The 19,467-nt window shown below is 39.9% G+C and overlaps 1 protein-coding gene across 7 annotated transcripts in view; it reads right to left on the reverse strand.

Annotated features, from left to right (window-relative positions):
* Window positions 1–18,973, reverse strand: part of MME (membrane metalloendopeptidase) — a 108,695-nt gene extending 89,722 nt beyond the window's left edge. The window contains exons 1-4 of one of the 7 annotated variants that reach the window (XM_013965596.2): window positions 18,129–18,384; window positions 16,408–16,455; window positions 13,762–13,931; window positions 13,025–13,060 (exon numbers count right to left, since the gene is read on the reverse strand). In XM_013965596.2, coding sequence (XP_013821050.1) covers window positions 13,025–13,060; window positions 13,762–13,921 — 196 coding nt within the window. In that variant the 5' untranslated portion in view covers window positions 13,922–13,931; window positions 16,408–16,455; window positions 18,129–18,384. Of the gene's footprint in view, window positions 1–13,024; window positions 13,061–13,761; window positions 13,932–14,595; window positions 14,923–15,861; window positions 16,011–16,407; window positions 16,456–18,128; window positions 18,510–18,593; window positions 18,711–18,862 lie in introns of those variants that run through there. The other 6 variants (XM_005675416.3, XM_018048650.1, XM_013965601.2 and 3 more) reach the window with 6 other exon arrangements.

Genomic DNA, 19,467 nt, shown 5'->3' on the forward strand with positions numbered 1-19,467 from the left:
AGGAGATCCAACCAGTCCATCCTAAAGGAGATCAGTCCTGCGTGTTCATTGGAAGGACTGATGTTGAAGCTGAAACTCCAATACTTTGGCCACCTCATGCAAAGAGCTGACTCATTTGAAAAGACTCTGATGCTGGGAAAGATTGAGGGCAGGAGAAGAAGGAGACAACAGAGGATGAGATGGCTGGATGGCATCACCGACTCGATGGACATGGGTTTGGGTGGACTCTGGGAGTTGGTGATGGACAGGGAAGCCTGGCGTGCTGCAGTCCATGGGGTCACAAAGAGTCGGAAACGACTGAGCAACTGAACTGAACTGAACTGAACTGAAGTTCAATAAAGTCTTAATTAACAAAGGAAACTACTTAAAAGATATAGCCTAAGCCATCTTCACCACTTTATGGTTGGCTTCTTTATTTTTGCTTTAAGCATCAAACCCAAAGAAACAGAGGTACTGCTGGCTATTGGTTACCTGCTAATCAATTTCAATTTGATTTCCTAATCCCCCTAGTCTGTGCTATGGACCAAACCCCTTTTTATTAGTTTCAGGCTAAGGTACTACTTTGAAGTTTTTTTTAAAGACACGTTGTGTCTAAAATGTGACAATTTTGTTTGGGCTTTTCTTTTCCTTTAAATTTTGAAGGAAGATTATGCCTCTGAAAAATGTTTAAACAAATATTTTGCTTTAAGAACTCACTGGTTCACTTTGAGTTTTCATCTAGGCTGATAAAAAAAAAATAAAAATGAATTCATGACTAATTCTAATTCCATCAAATGGAGTTCCCACACAACATGCTGGACAGGAGGCCCTCCAGCATCTCCTCTTACCCACTGCTGCTGACCCACTGGGGTGATACAATAACTGATGACACATAGAAGTTGAAAACCCTAACCAGAGTGGGTTAATTTCCAAAGTACAAATGATACATTTTATTTCATCTCTGAAAACCAAAGCAAAAATGTCCACATATAATGAGAAACTGAACAACTATTCCAAACTTCACCTGGAAATGATATGTAAATAATTTCATCTCTGAAAACAAAAATGTCCACATCTAATGAGAAACTGAACAACTATTCCAAACTTCACCTGGAAATGATATGTAAATAATTTCTTCGCAGTAAGGCAGGGTATAGAGAAGGATTTGGAAAGATACCTTTCATGAAATATTTTCCCATACTTACTTTAATAAAACATCATAATCATTGCTACTATGTCTGGCAGCGCTAACTTCTAGATCAGGTGGCCCATACTATGATTCTAGAATCTGATTCCTATCAGCAAACATTTACCTCTATTCAGATGGGTATCTCCTGCAAGTCTGCCTTTAGAGAGTGAAAGAAAGCATTTTGGGTTGTGTGAGGAAGCAGGATCAGAAGAGCATTTCTAGAATTATCTTGGACAAGAAGGCATGATTTATTAAGCCCTAAGTTTACTCACAGGTGGTAAAGAATCTGCCCACAGTGCAAGAGACCCGGATTTGACCCCTGAGTCAGGAAGATCCTCTGGAGGAGGAAATGGCCACCCATTCCAGTATTCTTGCCTGAAGAAATCCATGGACAGAAGAGCCTGATGGGCTACAGTCCATGGGGTCACAAAGAGTTGGACATGACTGAATGACTAACACACACACAGCCTACTCACAGGATGCTCCCCCAGCTCTGATTTAAGGGAGGCCCCTTTCCCTGAAGCTTTCTCTCCGTCAGCACTCCACACACTGAAAAACAAAACCAGCCTCCTACGGTCCCTCTACGCAGCTTCAGATCATTCCTCTCCACTAGGTTTATTTAGGCTTCTGCCAGCTGACCATCCCCACCTCATCTGCTTTATCTCTACTGTCTACTAAATTCCTAGACATTCATCTTTATTAAAGACTCGACATCTTGCTCAGTCTTCCCTACCACAAATGTTCTACCATGTTCCCAGATAACATCAGGGACTACGTGGACAATCTCTGCTACTATCTGACTTAAGAATTTCTTAACCTTACCAAGTCTCACGACCTACACCTCCATCCCACATTCATATCTGCATTTTCAGGGTGATGTTCTGATGTTATGGAATAGTTACCTTTGAAATCTTTTACTTGCATCATCTACACATCAGCCTTCCTGAAGTCAGAAGCTTTTTCACTTTAGTCCCTCAGCAATTCTTACTTACTCTGCTCTTCCTTGGCTTTTCTTTTACCTTCTATTAGGCTACATCCTCGGAGAAGGCAATGGCACCCCACTCCAGTACTCTTACCTGGAAAATCCTATGGACGCAGGAGCCTGGTGGGCTGCAGTCCATGGGGTCGCTAAGAGTTGGATACAACTGAGCGACTTCACTCTCACTTTTCACTTTCATGCATTGGAGAAGGAAATGGCAACCCACTCCACTGTTCTCGCCTGGAGAATCCCAGGGACGGGGGAGCCTAGTGGGCTGCCGTCTATAGGGTCGCACTGAGTCAGACACTACTGAAGTGACTTACCAGTAGCAGTAGCAGGCTACATCCTATGGTGCCATCATTTAAACTGTCATCTCACCAGAGAATTTCATTCCCTTCCCCTTGCAAATGAGCCCATCCTGAATGTTCCCTGCCACCTACCTTTTCCCTTCTAACTTTAGGTTAAGATATTTCAGGATATTTGTATAGAATTATTGATTGACTTGTTTACTGTCAGTCTCCCTTTTTACTGCATGCTCATTAGGAGCAGAGACTTGGTGTTGTTTACGTCTACATCTGCAGCAACTGGAACAATGTTCAGTAAATATCTGTGGAAGACAGTATCTGTGAGGCTGGGAAAACCCTGGAACTGCTTAGTTTAATGCCATTTCAAATAAGAAAACTTCAACAGGGCCATTAATTCTGTGCAAAGCCTTTCTACACGGCCCTGGTTAGTCTTTCCTTTCACTCTACACACTGGCCCTTTCCAGCCTTCAAAACCCTTAATTCCTCTTACAAAGAGAAACTGAAGTAACTGGGTGATGTATCACATAGGTTCCCATCCTTGCCAGCCTCTAACCATACTAGCATTCATACTATCATTGCCACTTTCCCCCTGGTAAGACAGGAAGAGAGGTTCCTCCTCTGTTTAATAGTAGCCCTGCTGTCTTTTCTCTGAATGTATCCTCTCTTATGTCCCCAGCAACAAGATCCATCATTTTTCCCATCTTCCAATGGAATCTTCAATCTCTTCCTTCATTAAAAAAAAAATTTTTTTTAAAGTGGACCATTCTTTAAAGTCTTTATTGAATTTGTTACATTTTGCTTCTGCTTCATGTTTTGGCTTTTTGGCCATGAGGCATGTAGGATCTTAGCTCTCAGATGAGGGATCATACCCACACCCCCTGCATTGGAAGGCAAAGTCTTAACCATTGGACCACCAGGGAAATCCCAACCTCTTCCTTTCTGCTTTCATTTCTATCTTATCAACCTCTCAGCTGCATTTAACTCCAATGATCAGACTCTAGCTTTTAACATACTCTCTAATTTCTTCCCCTGTGTCCCCTGGCTGAGTGACTGGCAATACTTATCACCCAGTTTCCCAAGCCAGAAATGTCAGTTACATTTTACTCACTTCTTTTTCACAACCTCACCTACTTACTTTATGCCTTATATTTACTCCTAAATATCTCTCAAGTCCATCTATTCTCTCCACCCTGTTACCATCAAATCCAGGCAACCATTAGGGCTATGGTTAAAGGGTAGTAGACTAATTCCCCGCCCCCGGCCCTTTTTAGTTACAGTCAGTGAACCTTCTCAACAATTCTGATCTTCACTGAAAACTTCATTTCATAACTTTTCATTGGTATTAGTAGAAGGTTCAAACACTTTACCGTGGAATTTACCATGGACTACAAAATCCTGTGCCAATGCTGACATACCCTTATCACCCCTACTCTCACATCCACACACACGTCCTCTGTGACTTAGCCCTAGAGTCATTATTCTAGTTCTTTGATCTTGCTAAGCTCTCCCTCATACCCAAGACACAGAAATAGTATTCCCTTGTATGGGTAAAGCTCTGTCTCCACTCTACCAGGTTGGCATGAACTAGCAGGCAAGCTTGACTGACAATGCCCTACCTCTGCTTAAAATCCTTTAGACGCTCCCTATAATGCATTTTCTATAGACCTGAAGAGGAATTACAACCCAGTGCATTCCACATTACACCCCAGTCATCGTGAACTCTTTGCAGACTCTACACTTACCCAAGTTTCCCAGGCGTATTGCATCCAGCCTGCGCACATGCTGCCCTCTGTCCCACTGGCCTGCCAATCCCTGACTGGCCTTCTGAACCAGCAGGCGATGTTTCCTCTTGCAAATGCTTTCCTGGCCCTGTTACAATCACTTTAGCTGCCAAGCTATGTAAGAATTGATGCGATTTTAGGTGCTCCATTCTCAGAGCGCCTGCGGCACACTCTGCTTCTCTCTGCTCTTACCCAAACCACATAGTAACTCTGTTTATTGGTCTGTCATGCTGACCAGACTGTCACTTTCCTGAGGGCAGGGTATATCTAAGTTCAAATTCCCAGTATCTAGAAAAGTGCTCAATATTTAGAAAGTGTTCAATTAATGTTTTGGGGAACTATAAATGAATGAAGAGAGGGACAGATGAGGAAAGATGTTGTTCTGAAGTCTCTATGGAAATATCCGTGCCTACATTATACTAGGAAATTATACTAGGGACAGTCCAGGTTCAGCTTCTCCATTATAATTAGTTTAAAAAAAAAAACAACAGGGCCAGTGTCCCTCAGCGCTGACTTAGTTTTCACTGAGTAGCACTGTCCAAAATTGCACCTTTTAAAGCAATCAGTTGGTTACATTTAACTTCTTGTAAAAATGCAAATGCCTAGGGAATTTCTATATACCTTAATGTCACTTTATTTACTTAAATTCCTTTTCTGCCAACACTCAGCAGAAATCACTCTGCTGAAGGACTGGGAACTTTGTGTGTCAGGGAAGAGAGATAGGCTGGCATGGGTATATTTGAAAAGTTTCCCCAATTATCGTAATAAGCAGCCATAGCTGAGAATCACTGTTGCTCAGTGCTTCTCAGTCCTTACTGTGCAGTGTCCTCTCCTGGCAATTTGACTAAAAATGCAGTTGCAGATTCAACAGGTCTGAGCTGGGATCTGAGAATTTGCATTTTTGCAAGTTCCCAGCTGATGCTGATGCTGCTAGTATGTGGACCACACTGCGAATAACAAGAATGTAGCTATTCTCCTCTTCCCGTAGCCCTCTGGCTTCTTTACTTTTAGAGTTGATCACTGGGGAGGGAAGGGGTAACAGTGAGTGTCTGCAAGGGTGAGCACAGAAGAGCTATGTGTTCAAATCAAAGTGTGCCTGCCTGATTTCACACACACCCCAAAATGTGGTTTGCTTTACAGGAAACATGGATGCACATGCCTATTACTAATTTTGCTCATTTTACGTGATTTGCAGGCTGAACTGTCACTCCTTGTGCTAAGATAGAGCACAGTAGTCGAGGAAAATGTTAATAAGAGATGACATTTTTACCTGAGAGTATCTAAAATATACTACTTTCTCTCTCTCTCCCCCTCCAACCCCTACCCTCTATCTTTTTTAGATACACCTTCCACTTAAAAAATATGTTGACTGCCTTTGATTCTCAATAAATAGATTTTTACCCTTCATAAATCAGCTTTAAATGGTGCATCTGCAACTTTCATGAAAGAACATATTAAATGGAATACATCTGTGCATTATACCTGTGGTGCATCTCCTTCAAGAATACATAAAATGAAATGGGCTGTCATTAATCTTTGCTGTTTCTCTGTAAAATGAGACACTTTTAATTTTCAATTTTGTAGATAAGGAAAATGAAATGCAGAGAGCTAAACTGACTTAATTAAGATCACATACTAGCAACACAGGATGTGGCCCAAACTTACATCTCAGTTCTTTCATGCTGTTGGCTTTGTGGAAAAAGAAGCCATAATCTTTCAAAAGATTTTGCCTTAATTATTCATAACACATCTCTTCAAAATAAAGTTTACCCTTTAACAGTCTTTCTCATGCACATATCTATTACTGGAATTTCTCTATATTCTAATCATCTAATTATTAACCTATGTGGTTAATTTTATGGTATATGGACTATATACCTATGGTCCATAAACCTATGTGGTTATAAAATAATTCAAAGTGGCCTTACAAGGATATATAAAATAAAATCATATACATCAGCTGAGAAAGAAAAAGGAGGGCAGGGATAATGCTAATGAATCAAATGTATACAAAGAGGTCCTATAATTATAGGTTAAAGACAAATCTCTTGACATATTAGTAGTCAGGGTGAAAAGGGAAACAATTCACAGAACTCTTGGGAAAAACCAACACCTTTTCCCAGGAGCACGATTATCCCCAAGAACCACTCTGTGGTAGACCCTACATCCTGCCTTTGATTAAGAGGTGGTTGATCTACCTGGCCTACCATACCACATATATCCCCGACTTCCTCTGAAGACGCAACTCCGACATATGCAAACAATGCTTCCCATGTCCAATTCTGAAATAATTTTAATTTCCTAGTTGATTTACTATTTCCGTAGACTTTTCATCAATATAATGTTAATGTAATCAAATAATAGGTACTCACTAAAACTGAGAAGCTTATTTAGTGATTTGGTAGGCATAGAAAATGACACATAATTGCTTTAAATTGTGGAAATGGGAATCAATGGGCTCAACATTTACTAACGATAGCAAGTATAAGATCAAAACAGAAGATAATTACTTATAAATGGACACTGGAGAGACAGAAAAAAAGGGATAAGGGTGATTTTGCTGCTTTTAAACGATATACCATAAAATTCACCCAGTAACTTTTAATACATCTACGTATTTGTACAATGATCACCACAGTCCAACTCTAGAAACATTCCATCACCCCAGCATGTTTCCTTATATCCATTTGTGGGAATCCTTATTCCAATCCCAGCCTGTAGGCAATAGCTATTCTACTTTCTGCCCCTATAGTTTTGCCTTTTCTGTAAAATAAACCTTAAGACACCAAATGAACTTATCAGACATTGCCAATTTTTTTTCCCTTTAGCCATTGAATCCAATTTATCTGTTTTCCATACCTTGACCATGTCTTTTTAAAGAGATGGTGCATGACTGCTTAAAATCTACCTAGAAGGTAAGAAAAATATGTTATATATGAGTGTACCTATCATATAATTGACTCCCTTTCTTGGAAAGGATCTGATTGACAGATGCTAATTTAGACTGGAGAATTTTTGAAGCAAGTATTTTTACACAATTGTCAGGAGAATGGTGTCAGGGAAGCCCAAAGCAAATTGCCACATGCCACATTTAAATTAACAAAGCTATGCTTCAGCAGTCTTCCCACTAAGATGCCTGCTGTGTTCTTATTGCCCGAAGGGTTTTTTTTTCGAGCTTAATTACGTAATGAAGTCGCCTCATCTTCCGCTCTGAAAGGCTGTTGCATGGCCAGCAGCTCTCATGAGTCAGCCTAAGAGTCCTCAGTGTCCTCATCTAGTTGTGCCATTTTTCTTCATGGAGGTTCCTCGGGTGTCAACAGACAAGGAAGGAGGGACCATGGCCCGTATCAGTGCAGATATTCCAAAGGCCAGTTGCTAACAAGATGCTTCACTGAGGTTACTACCAGGATCTGGCCCTTGCAGAAATGATCAGATATTTGGAAGCTTCATTTACTTCAAAGATTATAGCTTCAGCCACACAAAAGTGATTATGTATCAGAATATGAACACATTATCTCACCAAGCTGAATATATCTATCAAGTGAATAGAATGCCTCCTTTCCTGTATTAATATTTAATACTCATCAAAAGTTTGCTTGGTGAGTAGAGAATTAAAGTAAAGAAAATGGATAGTTGTGAGAGGTTCATCCAGGTCCTGGTGCTCCACAAATCCCTCAGGACTGCCACAATTGTGCAGTGTACAACCTGCACACCTGTATGGGTGGTCCTGCCGTCTTGAGAACTCGACTGATCATGTATCTGAACTTGGTTTCTCTATCCCCTGGAGAGTTGAGGACCACACTGCTAATGTTTGCTTCTTTAAATTCCTCAATTCCAAGTTGAGTTTGATGTACTGAAGTCACTGATAAAGTTGCTTACTGTTCTCAGTAAAGTAGCTTGGTTCTTGGTCAAAGAGATACTCATTCTTCTCCTTCTCAGTTTGGATTTAATTATTTCAGTTCTCTGAGAGTCATTTATGTCCTTTAATTCCAAGTTCTAGCACGATGGGAGGCAATTTGCTCTCAAATACGGTATGTACAAGTATAGAGCATTAAAAGTTGACAGATGCCTAATTTTCTTTAAGACAACATGGAGAAGTGGTCATGAATACAGGCTCTAGAGCCAAGCTGCCTGGAGTGCAATGCTAGCTCAAGTTTGTTCAACTGTAAAGAGAATGTATAATGGTACCTAATGCACAAGGTCACTATGAGGATCAAATGTAAACTGCCTGCAACAGGGTCAGACACACAAACATTCAATAAGTGTTAGCTATTATTATTCTATTTTATTATCTCTTATTTTTACTTTATTATATTCTATTATTATTCTCCTATATTATTATACCTCTCTATTAATCTATTTAACATTTCTTCCTTATTTTTATATGTTACACACAATTTTGTAATAAAAGACTAGTTTAGGAAGAGACACTGGGTATGCATGTTTAACTCTTCAAAGACAGGCCTCAAATAAAGAAACTATAGAAGGGTTATATTACTGGTTCCCTATTGCTACTACAACAAACTGTCACAAACGCAGTGACTCAACAGAAATGTATTATCTTACGGCTCTGGAGGTCAACAGGGACACATTCCTTCTGGATACTCTAGAAGAACCACATGTTTCCCTTTTCAGCTTCTAGAGGCTACACACTTTCTCTGGCTCATGGCTGTATTACTCCAATCTTGGCTTCCTCTGCTTTAGTTCTCACATCTTCCTCTCTGATTCTGACCCTCCTGTTCCCTTCCTCTGATACTGGGTTGGCCAAAAGGTTCATTTGGGGTTTTCTATAAATGGTACCTGAGTGGACATTCTAGCCAACCCAATAAGAACTCTTGTGGTCACATAAGACCATCCAGATAGCTCAGGATAATCTCCCTGAGTTATCCTTAACTTAATAATCACATCTGCAAAGTATCCTTTGCCTTATGAGGTAACACACTCACAGGATCCAAGGACAGGAAGTGGACATCTCTAGGGAAGCACTATTCTGCCTAGTAAAAAGAGAAAGCATTAGATGATCTCCTGAGATTATTTAAGCCAGTGGTACTCAACTGGAGATGATTCTGCTGCCCCAAGGAGACAGCTAGCAATGTTTGGAGACGTTTCTTGGCTGTCAATTGGGAAATGGTGCTACTAGTCACCTAGTGGTAGAAGCCAGGGATGCTATTAAACATCCTACGTTCACAGGACAGTCCCCTCCCCACTGTAGAGAATGATCCAGCCCAAAATGTCAAGCGATGAAACTGGAAAACCTTGATTTAAAGTTCATGATTCTTTGACATCTCAGTAAGGTTTCAGTGCAATGGAAGCCAGTTTCAAGATATAGATTTACAGAGACATTTGAGAAATCACATTCAGGCTCTAAAATTCCATGTTTTTTACAGCCTTGTATGGTAAATATTACTCATACTTTAATAGGGTTTTGAACACTGCTATACCTTGTTAAATAGTGTTTGTTTCATTTTAGGTCTGGTGTAATCTTTCATAGTGATGCATTTTTTATACAAGCAAGTTAAAGTATGTATTATAAACATTATTTTTGTGTACATTATAAATATTGGGTTGGCTAAAAAGTTTTTCAGATTTTTCCATAACAGCTTATGGAAACCCTGAACTAACTTTTTGGCTAAACCAATATTTAAATTTATAGAGGTTTAAAGGACTTCCCTGGTGGCTCAGATGGTAAAGCGTCTGCCTACAATGTGGGAGACCCAGGTTTGATCCCTGGGTCAGGAAGATCTCCTGGAGAAGGAAATGGCAACCCACTCCAGTACTCTTGCCTGGAAAATTCCATGGACTGAGGAGCCTGGTAGGCTACAGTCCATGGGGTCGCAAAAGTCGGACACGACTGAGCAACTTCGTAAAGGACAAACACTAAATTTCAAGATGATCCCCAGCCTTATGTAATATTTTATTTTTGCCTTAGTATGGCTTGACCTCCATCCCTTGACTTCATAGGGATCAAAGAGAGAAGTGCACTTGCCATGACTTTCCCTTCCACGGGGAGAAAGATTTCAGCTAAAACCAACTTTTACTTAAACACCATGGGTATCAATACCTATATTTTCCAATGCTCAACAATTTCTGTGCTCAGATTTGAATCTTCCCAACCTTTTAAAGTAATCTATAGAATTGCTGGTGGGAGACTTTATATTTTTTTTCAACATCCTTTTCTCCATCTTTCTTTTCTTTTCCATCCATTCCCCTCTTTCACTCTCTCACTTTTTTTTCTTTCCAAAATTTTCCCCAGAGTTTTCTTAATTTATAGAAACTTCCAAAAGTGACAGTTGTATTTTCTAACTAGTAGAGGACTGTGTGTGTGTGTGTGTGTGTGTATGTGTGTGTGTAAGTAGAGCATGAAAACTCTATCCATAAGTGTAAGTTTCACCATTCTCCCCCCAGGGAGGAATAGTAACTAGGAATATAAAAGTATCCATAACAGCTTGTGAATCAACAAAGCAGAATAAAGAAAAACATACCGCTATTCAGCAATCTTGTCTATCACTGAAGTTATTTCTATTGTATACGTTTCTCTGCCAAGATACAGTTCTGTGAGGTATTTTTTACATTTGGTATGATTTCTCAGCTACAATTAAAGGATCCAGTTTAAATACATTTTAATGAGTTAAGCCTGGCAACCACTATCAAAAAAAGCCAAAGCCTTCCCCCTAAACATTAAGTCACATTTAAGATTTCAGATTCCAAATGTCACATTGCTCATTGGGTAGGTATCACTGAAGAAACCTGCTCAGATCTCTAGGGTACGATCACCTAGATTGTAGGTAATCCCACAAATCCTAGGAATCAAAGGATCTGGTTTCTTCAAAAAATAAAATCCAAGAAAAAAAAGTGAGAGGGAAAAAAAGAGTGCTTGAGAGAATCTACAGATTAAGAGACTTAATAGGTCTGTCAAGTGTATTGAACAACAGAGAGAATTAGAAGTCAACACATAAGTGGCGTTTTTTCAAAACTGATAGCATGAGCATATAATAGGGAACTGGTAGAAAGAAAGGGGGGATGGGACTCAGGGAGAGGGCAAACTAATTCAGACAAGTTGAGCACTACCAACTCTAGCACAGAGACCCTGGACACTACCCAGCCAAGGGACCTGTGTAGCCACTCCCCTGAAGAATAACAAAACTCCTTGGTTTCTGGGAAGGCCTTTGGTTGGGAAAGTACATGTTGTTATGCTGAGGAGCAAATGGCTGGTATCCTAATCAGGTTGCCCTTAAGCTACCTACATCATGTCCCAGAGTATCTATATGGCTAGTGCCCTTGAGATCCAGTGGTTGGGGAAGGGTAGGCAAAAAGAGCACATATACACTCAGGATGTTAGACTCTAACCTATAACCCCACAGTTTTCCCATCATTATTCTGCACAAATCAGTAAATAACAAAAAAACACCTAAGACAGTCCAACAGAAAACGTTTAAAACTTATTGTGACAGGTTATTTCTTAGAAGAAATGTAGACACTAGACAGGAAGTTTAGAACCTCTTGCAAAAGGGCATATGTATTATGTCCATATCCAGGGTATTCACATATCTGCTACCACCTTTCTTCTCTTTGTCAAAATGTTCTTTTTTCACCACACTCTAATTGATATGACTTCTAAAAGCATCATATTCTTCTGTTCCCTTTGCTGATTTTTCTTTTCCTTCTACTCTAATACTTGATGTCCTCTTAATTTCAACATTATACTTCTCCTTTTAAGAACTCAACTAAAAAAAAAACTAAAAAAAAAAAAAAAAAAAGAACTCAACTATTCCCAAGGCTTCAACCATCACCTCTTGGCTGACAGACCCTAAATCCACTCCATCTTTACTTTCTTGCTGTCAATCTTCACTTCGATATTACCCCTGACTTAGACCCAACAGGTCTAAATCCGTATTAATCACACACACACACACACACCCCCTCCCCCACCGAAAACAAACTTACCTAACTTCATTGTTTCTGTGTGAGCTGCCACAGTCTCCCAAGTCCCTTGAGGTTTCATGCTTGGTGTCATGTTCAAATTACTCATATCCTTCATTTAGCAAGTCAGTGCTATTGAGCCATCCAATTGTTTCATGGCTTTTTCATCCCATTGTAGGTAGCCCCCCTCAGCTCACACCTGAGCAGAAGCAGCCCCTACCTGCCTACTCTCCCTAGCTTCTCACTCAGCCCACCTATGCTAGCATTCCCAGAATCCCCTTCCAACTTCTGCCTTATTGAGTTATCTGTTTAGGAAAATATCCTTTCCATGCCTACTACAAAATCAGGGCTAAACATGAATTTTCAATGCTCTCTGTAACTTTTATTTATCAAGTCTATACTTTCACTGCTTCGCTACATGATTTATTCCTGTCCTTTCTCCTAGTTTAGAATTTTCTCTTCTATACTTCCACTTTCACATCCTAGCCCTGCTTTAAGACCCCTCCCAAATCTCAGTTTCTTTACCTTGCTTATGATCTGCACTGAGAAATTTAGAACTAAATGATACGACATGTGTCATTTCAATGTGCTGATTTTCTTTCTCCAATTATAAGGCAAGCTTCATAAAGCTAGAGATACAGTTCTCCATTGCTACCCTACCATATATTCTGGGGTTCAAATGAATGAATTCCTTTTTAGAATGAATAAATTAACTATCCACTACTTAAATGTATTTTTATTTTCTTTGACTATAAATTAGTGATTTATAATAAATTAAAATATACACAAATACAGAGATATATTAGCATTTGATTTTTAAATATTTATACATTAATTATGAAACTATTCCATTTAAAAACCATATTCTTACCTGATTTTATGCACTCTGATGACTTGCAAATACCATCTAGAAAAAGGAGGATATGTGCATAAATATTTGCAATACATGTTTTCTATTTTTTCCCTACCTTTTTTCTTTTGTAAACTATCAATTAAATAACCAATTCCTTAGAGCAAGAACTAAACCCTGAGTATTATATACCACTGACAGACGTTAGAAGAAAATAAAGAGGAATAAAATAAGCAAATCCTAAATTTTTAAATGAAGAGAATGTATTTCCTATATCAGCTCTGTCCCCTAAGCCCTTAGTACAATTAAATTGCAATATCAGTTGTTTTAGTCTGATAACCATACCATTTTTTTTCCCATTTGTGAAAAACTTTTAAGACTCAAATTAGACCTCTTAAATTCTCGTAAAGCTGTTTAGAATTTCAATGACACAATATAGTTGACCAAATGAAGCTGGTTTTAAAATTGTGAACATTTTCATTAAGTAAAATTATACATTAGAATCTTCATAAAATAAGTATGAGTGCACTAACTATACTTGGCAATTAATAACTTAGTTCAAGCATAAAAAAACATTGTACTTTAGTCAAGTTAATTGCTTTGGCATATTGATATTACATTTTATAAATGAATCTTTATATCACACAGTCTTTAAGTGTCTCTCTCCTTAACCTATTGTTTAATAGATGAAGAAAGTCTAGGATAAAGACTTCACTCTCTTCTGCATGTTTGTGGGCATGAATGTGGGGACAACTCACCATCATAGGTTGCATAGAGAGCTATCATTGTCACTGCAATGATGGTGAGCAGCAGGACGAGGACGGAGAGACTGATCTCCAATGGGGTCCATCTCTGTTTCTTCTTTGGCTTTGGTGTGTTGATATCAGTTATATCCATCTGACTTTCTGATCTTCCCATTACCTAAAATCTGCAAAAAACTTTTTTTTAATTTCTAAAAACTAGACGTAACAAATAAATAGATAAAATGAAGAGATCTATACACAATTTTCTAAACGCTTAATGTGGCTGAATAAAAGTAAAAGGCTGCTGCTACTGCTGCTAAGTTGCTTCAGTCATGTCCGACTCTGTGTGACCCCAGAGACGGCAGCCCACCAGGCTCCCCTGTCCCTGGGATTCTCCAGACAAGAACACTGGAGTGGGTTGCCATTTCCTTCTCCAATGCATGAAGGTGAAGAGTGAAAGTGAAGTTGTTCAGTTGTGTCTGACTCTCAGCGACCCCATGGACTGCAGCTCATGAGGTTCCTCTGTCCATGGGATTGTCCCGGCAAGAGTACGGGAGTGGGTTGCCATTGCCTTCTTCAGTAAAAGGCTAACTTAATATAAATTAGAAATAGAAATTTTTTTTCTGAAAGTCAAAATTTTGATTCTGAAAGCAAAGAGTATAAATTAGACATATAAATTAGTCATATAAATTAGACAGATCCTGGCCACAATCTTTTGAGTTTTTTGAGATATCACTTAAGATCCAAGCAAAATTAGACAAGGAAACTTGCTTAAATACTCACATAGAATTTTTTCAGCAGTTCATAAGCAAGTAACTTTTGTACCATTAAGGAAATTTTTAAACTCACCCTTCTGAATTTTGGACAACATCGGAGGTGAATTTTATATCTTGTTCCACTGTCTTCCTTTACAAGCTTGGAAATCAATGTCTAATACTTTGTGGTTTTGACTAAATAATACTTTGAAATATGAATACAGATAAAAACAAAAATGAACAAACATATGTGGTAGTTTTTTTTCCGTCTTAAAAAAATCTTTTATTTTTACAGTTACAAATTACAATTGCTAACATGAGTATCTATTAACTGGTTAGACTGTCTTGGAAATGGTCACTCACTAGGCCAAAAGTCATGGTTTACAACCTGGGATGAGAGATATTAACCACAATCACAGCTTCCTTGTGCAACTAAAGAAGGAAAAAATATGATTAAAAAAAAAATTCAACCTTGCAGGTCAAGAGAACAAGATACTTATTTAACTTGTTTTTAAATTACTAATATTAATACTTCTACTAATAATAGCTGACATTTATTGAGTACTTCCCCTGTGTCATTCATAGTTCTTAGTGCTTTGCTTGTGCTAATTCTCTGAATCTTTGAGGTGGATTTTAATATTCCAATTCTATACCTTAGGAAAGTGGGGCAAAGAAAAGTCGGGTAACTTGCCCAGAGCTACACAACTAAGCATACATTTACAATGAATACATTTCAAAGAACACAATTACAAAGAATACATTTTGAAATAAAATTGAATCACCATAGAAAGATAGCTACTTTAAACCTTATTGCAGAAGTCTAGGGGGTAAAATTAAGGGGATATAAGCCTAAATATTAAATTTCATTATGTTTCTTTTATAGGCCTAGTGACTCTTTATCAGCCATTCACCAAAGCTTAGAACAGACAACTTCAATTTTCCTGGCTGATTGCAGAAAAAAGGATCATAAACTAACAGATTAACTGTTTATAGCCTGATGCAAATTAAGCATATAATTTAGTTCCCAGATGAAGTGACTGCTCAGAGATGCTCTTACTGTTAGAAATCTTTGTAATCTTTTGAGAGTGTGTTTTGTGGAAACTGAGGCACAGGATAAAGTAGATAAGGATTTTGTGTTTAAAGGATGGCCTGGATGATCCAGCAGATAACTAGGAATTTAATATGTTTAGTGAGTTATTACTAAGTGAACCACAAATGGACTTTAAATTTCTGGATACATATTTTTAAGTATGCTGTCCCCTTGATTACATGAGGCTATAACCAAGGACACTATTAAATAAAAATATTTTATTAGGCCATGAAAACCATGTCTACTCAATAAAAACGGAATGTAATGTACCTGAATGTTAAAATGTCTTAATGGTTATGTAACTCATGTTGGCTTCATCTCACAGCCTCTTTCTTGGGTTATGATATGGAATTGCATTGATAGTATTCCTTGGAGTTTTAACAGGGGAGGTAGGTGGGGAAAGAAAATAGGAAACAAAGTGAACACTTGTATGCTGTACAGAAAGGTAAACAATAAAAAGAATAATTTTCCCACTTCTCCCTAATGAATTCAAGACTGACTTCAAAAACATCTTAATATTAACCACATTTACTTGCGTATTTCCCTTTCCTTAGTATTTCTCTCCCTTCTCTAATAATAGATCAGAAGACAATCTAGCGAAACATTCTCTGATAAATTATGACCCACTTCTCTTTTTAGTTCATTCTTGGAAAAGTCAGTTTCTCTAGCAAAACTTAGAGCCAGGAACCAGGGCAGCCATGGGGTTAAATTAAAGGTGCTCTTTGGCGCCACCAGGCTTCCACTATACAGGAAAACTAGTAGGCATGTGTATCTTTCTGTCTTCTGGGGTACTTTTCCCAGGAATGTCCTCCTTACCCGTGAGATTGGGGTACTGAAGCAGTTGAGCTCTTAATGGTTCTGCACCTAAGGCAGCAGAAATTGTTACAGGGGTAAATGAATGCAGTGACTGAGGCTGTTTAGTCCTTCTACCTGCATCAAAAGAATATCACTTTTTAACTACATGCTGACTCTCCATCTGCCCCTCTTGTAAATGCCCAGTAAATTTGCAATCTTTGCTCCTAAGACACATTTTTCAACAGCACTTAGCAAAGCAAAAACAAGGCGGGCATGTTTAACCACCCAATTAACTTTGTCATTCATTTCCAGTCAATTCCAGTGGAGTCACTATTTTCTTATGAAAATAAGTGTCAACATCTTGAATTTCAGGAAGAAACTTACCACCATCTCTCAGATACTTAGATGCCCAATGCAACCACACCCAATCCGTTTTAGAGAGGGGTAAAGGAGGCAATTATACAAAAGAATATAAAAATTATACAGCTGATACTTGTAGTTCCATATGAAGCAGGATATGCCAAAACATACCTACATCCTTAAAGTATTTCACCTCAATTGGAGATGCGTTGGCAAGTTCAAGCAAAAAAGTAGATACTTCTACAAGAAGAGAAATAGAACATCTAACCTAACAAACTGCAGACTTCAGACAACATCTCCAAAAGAAAAAAATGATGATTTTGCCTAGGTAGAAACTGAGTTTCAAGGCAATATAAAGTAGCAATTTTTATGCCAGTTGAGCATACATTACTTTTATCACATCATCAAATCAAAGAATCCAGAGGGTAACTGTTTTGTTAAAAAGAAGTCTATAAAATCCAAGTAATGTTCATCTTCACAGTACATTAACATTTCTACTAGTCTCTGAGGTTAATCTATGCAATTACAGTTTGTATTATGGAAACTGAGGCATAGAAAGCAAGAGAAACAGGCTCCACCTATAGGGGAGCATAATCTGCAAAAATACTGAACCACTATGCTGTACACCTGAAACTGACACATATTATAAATCAGCTATACTTATATTCAAAAAAGACGGTAACAGGTCTCATATTTAGACGGCAGAACATATACTAGACGGTAGCTGCAGATCTGAGGAGGCACATATGCTAGAAAAATCACCTCCTTGTTTGCCCAGACATTAACTTGAAGGTGTTTCCAGGATCTATTAATAATATACGGAGTTCTGAACACCAAGTCCCAACCACATTACTCCCATATGCACTGTAGCAACTATACAACAAAAGACAGCATGGAGCGCAAGAAACTGTGGGACAATATTTCTCTAAGTGCTGAAACCCATCAATAATGCAAGGTAGATGCCTTCATAGCCGATTTGTGGATTAGCAACTTCCAAATGCTGACACTGCAAATCAAGGTACTACTTTTCAGTTTAATAAAATTATTATTTGCATCGTATATTGGGGAGGAGTAGGCTTGACCAAGTGGCCAGAGAGAACAGTTGGTTGCAATTACCCTTTTGTTCGAATAATACAAACTGGTTGAGACCGATTAAGGAAACTTTCATCTGCTAAAGAACTACCCACCCACTCCCACCAACCAACCCTCGAGAGATTTAAGCACTCTATCAGCATAAATTATGTAAGAGGAAACTAAGGTTCAAAGCAAGATGAAGAGGTGGGATAATAAAAAGATCTTCAGGTTAGGGAAAGTAAAAATAGAAAAGTGAGCTACAAAAAGGAAGAAAATCTGACAGAAACCAAAATGAAAACAAACCTTACTTTAAATACACAAAAACACTGTGTCTGTCCAGCGGAATGACAAATGCCCAGTCCCCAAATCAGCCCGCTGCAATCTGGTTACCGCTGAACTCAGTAACCAGATCTAACTCTCCGAGGAACAGGCTGCAAGAAAGCTATGGAAATGAACCTGAAGAGTCGACCTCACATCACTTGCAGAGCCTTCCACCAGGTTACCCTCTCTGCCCTGGTCCCTCACTCTTTAAGTCTCAGTTTCGGCTTTTCCCAGGGCACGCCTCCCTCGCCCGCGGGGTCGCGGGCGCTCTGATCGCGCCGGACCTGAGTCGTCGACCCGGTTCCGTGCACCTCCCGGGCAGCCGCGCCCCGCGGCCAGCTCTGCCCTCGAGCTCCGGTCCCAACAGCTCCCACCGCCCCAGGGGAGATCTCACGCCCTTTGGACCCATCTCCCTCAGCTCCCAGGTGCCAGCTCGCTCTCCCGGGACTCACCCGTGGGATTCGGGGGAAGTTGGCGGCTGCTGAGCAGACACATCCCCGACCAATGAGCGCACGGGGCCGGCGGCCGGCGGGGCGTCCCGCAGAGCGCGGGTGGGTAGGTGCGTCTGCCCCGGCGCGCCCGGAGCAGCGCGGGCTCCCGGCAGCGGGCGGCAGCGCAGAGCCCAGGCCGGACTCCAGGGAGGTTCCGGGCCCGCCTCGGCCGGGGCCGGGGGGCGACTGGGAACAAGGGCATCTCTTGACCCGCATCCGGAGAGACTCACCGTGGCCTCTCAGCAGATCCCGCGCTGGGAGTTGGGCGGCTGCTCCCGCCTGCGCTGGGTCCAGCTTCGCCACTCGCACATCTCCGCGCCCCGCGCGTCTGGGCGCTCTCACCCCCCACCCCCCACCGCCCACCCCGCCTCACTACTGCAGGACCAGCTAGAGGAGCAGTTCCCTGAGTGACCTGAAGGTTTCCTCTAAGTCTCCCAAATCCTGCCACATCCCGTGATGGGGCCAGGGCTGCGGGCTAGGGGTATGAGAAAGCCGTCCCTACCCGTCCCCCACCTCACCCTTCTCAAAAGGTCTTTGCCAAACATTCTTGGAATTGCTTAGCTTCTGGGCTTTCAAGAAAACAATACATTGCCTCTTCGAGATTCTGTTGTGCTGATAAAGGTTCTGTTTCTCTTCCTAATGGACCTGAGACAAAAACAATTCTCACACTCTTTCCCTTTTTCTCGCTCCCATCAGAGAAGCTTCCTTCCTTTCTCATTTTTTATTTATTTTCTTTCTCTCCTTCACTTATGTGTTTTCTTACGTTCTTTTCTTGCAATCCCTCGCTCCCTTTATTTCTTCTCTCCTTCTGTTCCTTTTCCTCTCTTCCTCTTTG

The sequence above is a fragment of the Capra hircus genome, chromosome 1, assembly GCF_001704415.2.
Source record: "Capra hircus breed San Clemente chromosome 1, ASM170441v1, whole genome shotgun sequence".
In the NCBI taxonomy this organism is placed as follows: Eukaryota; Metazoa; Chordata; class Mammalia; order Artiodactyla; family Bovidae; genus Capra; species Capra hircus.